The sequence below is a fragment of the Protobothrops mucrosquamatus genome, unplaced genomic scaffold (genome assembly GCF_001527695.2).
Source record: "Protobothrops mucrosquamatus isolate PMUCROS unplaced genomic scaffold, P.Mucros_1.0 scaffold5959, whole genome shotgun sequence".
NCBI lineage: Eukaryota > Metazoa > Chordata > Lepidosauria > Squamata > Viperidae > Protobothrops > Protobothrops mucrosquamatus.
The window spans coordinates 7,338-11,873 of NW_015391798.1; the positions used below are offsets into that span (position 1 = coordinate 7,338).

General features: G+C 55.3%; 1 protein-coding gene across 1 annotated transcript in view; it reads right to left on the minus strand.

Moving 5' to 3' along the window:
- Positions 1 to 3,333: 3,333 nt before the first annotated feature.
- Positions 3,334 to 4,536, minus strand: part of LOC107300021 (dual specificity mitogen-activated protein kinase kinase 2-like) — a gene marked incomplete at its 5' end in the record, with an annotated part of 16,751 nt that continues 15,548 nt past the window's right edge. The window contains one exon of the mRNA XM_015829364.1: positions 3,334 to 3,444. Coding sequence (XP_015684850.1) covers positions 3,334 to 3,444 — 111 coding nt within the window. The remainder of the gene's footprint in view (positions 3,445 to 4,536) is intronic.

A 4,536-nucleotide genomic window follows, 5' to 3' on the forward strand; every position in this document is an offset into this window, starting at 1 on the left:
TCTGTTTTATCCAACTTCAATTCTGGCTGTGGGATCCAGCCTCCCTTCCGCAGATGCAAGCCACATTCAACGGGGACCGATGTGAGACGTCCGTTTGGCTATGAATTTGGGGGGGAAAAAAGAGCGAGCCGGGATATTCTGAGGGGGTCTTCTGAAGGACCTGGGTGGGAGGGAGCCCTGCTGGAACCGGACGGACGGCCGGACCGACTGGACAAAACCGCCAGTTAGACTCACACTTTTTTTTTTTAGTGTGAGTTTCTTGCTCCAGAGCCTTGGGGAGGATTCACACCCCCCCCCCCGGCACTTCTGGGCTGCTGCTGCTGCCGCCGCCATTTTAGGATGATGGCCAAAGAGGTCGGGTGAGGTCGCTCCACATTCAACCTAGATGATAAGGTGGCTTGTTCAAGCAAGCGGCGGGCTTGAATTTCTGAGGTGGGAACCGGCTGCAAGCACCAGGGCTCCCGGTTTGCTAGGCAAGCAGCGTTGGTGGGCCTTGGCTAGATGGACACCGGAGACGGCTCTGGCTGGGGTCTCCTCCTGACCGGGGGGGGGGGTGTCAAGCCACTGATGGGTCAAGGAGAGGAGCATCATCTCCAAGGGGCCACAGGTGGGGAGGGGCGAGGTAAAATGCCACAACCCCCTTCAAGGAGGCAACCGCTGAGTGGGGCGTTCTATCTAAAGTCATTCCTCCTGGTTCTTGGTCCTGCAGGACTCTTAACTGTTTTTTGGGGGACCAACGTGTCCACCCTGGCAATTCAAAGCGTGCGTTTGGCCCATATGGAAATTTTAAGATAGGGATAAAGAGGTCAACAAAAGAAAGAAAGATAAGGTGAAAAGGGAAGGAGAGAGAAAGGAGAGAGAAAGGAAAGAGGGGAAAGAAGGCATGGTAGAGAGAAGGGGAGAGAAAGGGAAGAAGGAAGGAAAGTAGGTAGGAAGGGAGGGAGGGAGGGGAGCGAGAGAAAGGGAAGAAGGAAGATGGAAATGAGAGGGAGGAAGGAAGGGATGGGAATGAGAAGGAAAGGAAGATGGGAATGGGAGGGAGGGAGGGAGGGAGAAGATGGGAATGAGAAGGAACGAAGATGGGAATGAGAAGAAGGAAGGAGAAAGAAGAAAGATGGAAAAACAGGAAGGAAAAGAAGATGGGAATGGGAGAGAGAAGATGGGAATAAGGCGATGGGAATGAGAAGAAGATGGGAATGAGAAGAAGGAAGGAAGGAGAAAGATGGAAAAACAGGAAGGAAAGAAAGATGGGTAAGATGGATAAAAGATGAGAGGAAGGAAATGGAAGGAGAGAGAAAGAAAAAGATGGATGGATGGATGGAAAGAAGGAAGGACCGGAGAGGGCTGAGGCAAGGGGGCTGAAGACAGAGCCCCCCCCCATCATGGCCCAGCCAATGAAACTTCTAGCAACTCTCCTCCTCCTCCTCCTCCTCCGTGGCTGCCCCTCCTCTGAGCCAGGGGAGGCCAGAAGAGCCGCAGGTGTGCAGCCCCACTGCCAGGACGGCCCTGCAGCCTCCTGGGACAGCGGGGCAGAAGCGCCAGAGCCCAAAGCGAGGAAAACAGAAGCCGGGCGAGCCTTGCGGGGAAACGAGACTGTATCCAAGCAGCAGCCCTAGATAACAAAACACCAGAGAGAGAGAGAGAGAGAGAGAGAGAGAGAAGGGGACGGTCAAGGCCGGAGGCGTTTAGCCGGCATTCACGGCCCTGAAAACAGGGACTTGCGCCCAGTCCTCGCACTTACAACCGCCGCAGAAGCACGAACCGACAGCTTTTCTGCCCACCGGGGCCTGAAGCCATCCTCCGAGGGGTCCCCCTCCTCGCTCCCTAACAGCCAGCCTTCTTCTGCAAGGGCTTCGGAGTCGTCATCGTCGTCACCGAAGCCTGGACGGAGGAGGTCCTTCCGGGGTGCCAAGTCCGAAGGCAGAGACGGGAGACGCCCTGCCCGCTTCCCGACCCCCCAGGCCCCAGTTCCTGCCCCCTCCCCATCAAAGGAAGGGCAAAGGTCCCAGGGAAAAAAAAACCACAGGCAGGCGAGAGGGTAAGAAGAAAGAGAGGATGGCCCCGTGAAGGAGCCGAGAGCCTGGCCAGAGACACGTTTCCTTAACCTAAACCGGGCCATCTCTTGTGCTATCTGCTCCCAAAAAGCTTCCAGGAAGTCAACAGGCCGGGGCCTTCCATCCCACTCCTGTGCCATGGGTCCAAGAGGCAACCACAAAGCCCTGATTGGGTAATCTTGTCCCCCTTCATCTTGGCTCCTGCGGGCAGTGAGGTCTCTGACCATCCGCAGGAGCCCGTCCTTCGATTCACCCACACAAAAAGGAGAAAGAGAGACAGAAAGGGAGGGAAAGGAAAGGAAGTGAATAGATGGGGAAGGGAAGGGAGTAAATAGATGGGGAAGTAAATAGATGGGGAAGGGAAGGAAGACATCAGGAGAAAGGGAAGGGAAGGAAGTAAATAGATGGGGAAGGGAAGGGAGAAAGAGAGAGGAAGAGAGGGAAAGAGAAAAGATAAAGACAGAGAGGGAAGAGAGAGAGAGAGAGAAAGAAAACAGAATTGGAAAAGATCTCTAGAGGTCATCTAGTTCAACCCTCCACTCGGGTAGGAAACCCTATACCATTTCAGACAAATGGTTGTCCAAAAATAGACAGAAAAAAGAAAGGAAGAGGAAGAGAGAGAAAGAAAGAAAGAAAGAAAGAAAAGAAAGAAAGAAAAAGGGAAAGAGACACAGGAAGGGAAAGAGAGAGAGATAGAAAGAGAAGATAGGTGGGAAGGAAGGAAGGGAAAGAGAGAGAGAAAGAGAAGGTAGGAAGGAAGGAAGGAAGAAAGGAAGGGAAAGAGAGACAGAGAGAGAAAGAGAAGGAAGGAAGGAAGGGAAAGAGAGAGAGAGAGAGACGCAGTCAGCCTATCCTGGAAGCTCTTTCCTCCTGTCCTCCCCCAAACCAAACGGCAGCCAGGCCCGTCTCAGCCAGCCCTACCCACCCAAAGTCGAGAGCGAGGGATTCTCCCACCACAGGAAGAGAAACGAAACCAAACTCAAGAACAAGAACAGGAGGAGGAAGCCAAGGCGCCATTCTGCTCTCGGGCCACACAAGAAAGAGAGAGGGGGGGGGAGAGGGGGGGAGGAAGGGAGAGCCCCTTTCTTGAAAACCCCCCCCTGCCTGGCTGTTCCGGGTGCAAAGAGCGAGGGAGGAGAGGCAAGGCCCGGCCGATGGGCCTTCTTCCTTCTTCTGCCGGGAGGGCAGCGAACAGCAGCAGACAAGCAGGTGCACGAGAGAGAGAGGAGGAGGAGGAGGAGGAGGGAGGGAGGAAGGACAAGGCAGCTGGCGTGGGCGGTCACATGGCCGTGCGGGTGGGAGTGCTGGGCTGCTTCAACCGCAGCGTCTTGCATAGCCAGCCGGCAAAATCCACCTCTTCCACCTCGGCACGCTTGATGAAGGCGTGATTCTGAAAGCAGACGGGAAAACAAAAAAAGAAGGGAAGAGAGTTAGCACCATAGACACCGTGGTCAGATGCAAGAACGGACAGGAAGTGGTGGGATTCCAGAGGCCACGGAAAACAAGGGTCAAAGGGAGCCCGCCGGGGTCGAAACCCGGTGGATGGGGAGGCATCTGGTCAAACTTCCCTTCCCTGAAAAGGGTGGGGCAGACGTGTCCAACTGTGGCCCCTTGAAGACCGATGGACTTCAACTCCCAGAATCCCCCAACCAGGTCGGGGGTCAAAGGGAAACCACCATGGTCGAAACCCGGTAGAGGTTGAGGCATTCGGTCAAACTTCCCTTCCCTGAAAAGGGTGGGGCAGACGTGTCCAACCGTGGCCCGTTTAAGACCGATGGACTTCAACTCCCAGAATCCCCCACTCCAGGTCAGGGGTCAAGGGGAAACGACCATGGTTGAAACCCAGTAGAGGTTGAGGCATTTGGTCAAACTTCCCTTCCCTGAAAAGGATGGGGTACACATGTCCAACCGTGGCCCCTTTAAGACCGATGGACTTCAACTCCCAGAATCCCCCACTCCAGGTCAGGGGTCAAGGGGAAACGTCCATGGTCGAAACCCGGTAGAGGTTGAGGCATTTGGTCAAACTTCCCTTCCCTGAAAAGGGTGGGGCAGACGTGTCCAACCCTGGCCCCTTTAAGACGGGTGGAGCCCTTGTCATGGTCAGATCATTCTCTCCTAAGGATGGACTTCCGGACCGCTCCCCCTCGCCGCAGGGAGACGGAACCGCTTAGATGGTTCCGTCCCAGGCGACTGATGGACCCTGAGAGGTTCCTGACGGAGCTTGGGCCATATCCGGAGGATCTGGTCCACGACTCGGCGGAAAATCAGGCGGCGGCTTGGGAAACAACTGCCGCCGCAGCATTGGACCGAGTCGTGCCTTTGCGGCCTCTGACCCGATGTAGATCTCGATTGGCTCCCTGGTTTACCGAGGAGCTGAGAGAGATGAAACGTCGGAAAAGATGCCTAGAGAGCTGTTGGAGGGCCAGCCGAACCGAATCCGACCGAGCACGGGGTAGGATACATGTTAGATCCTACCTAGTGG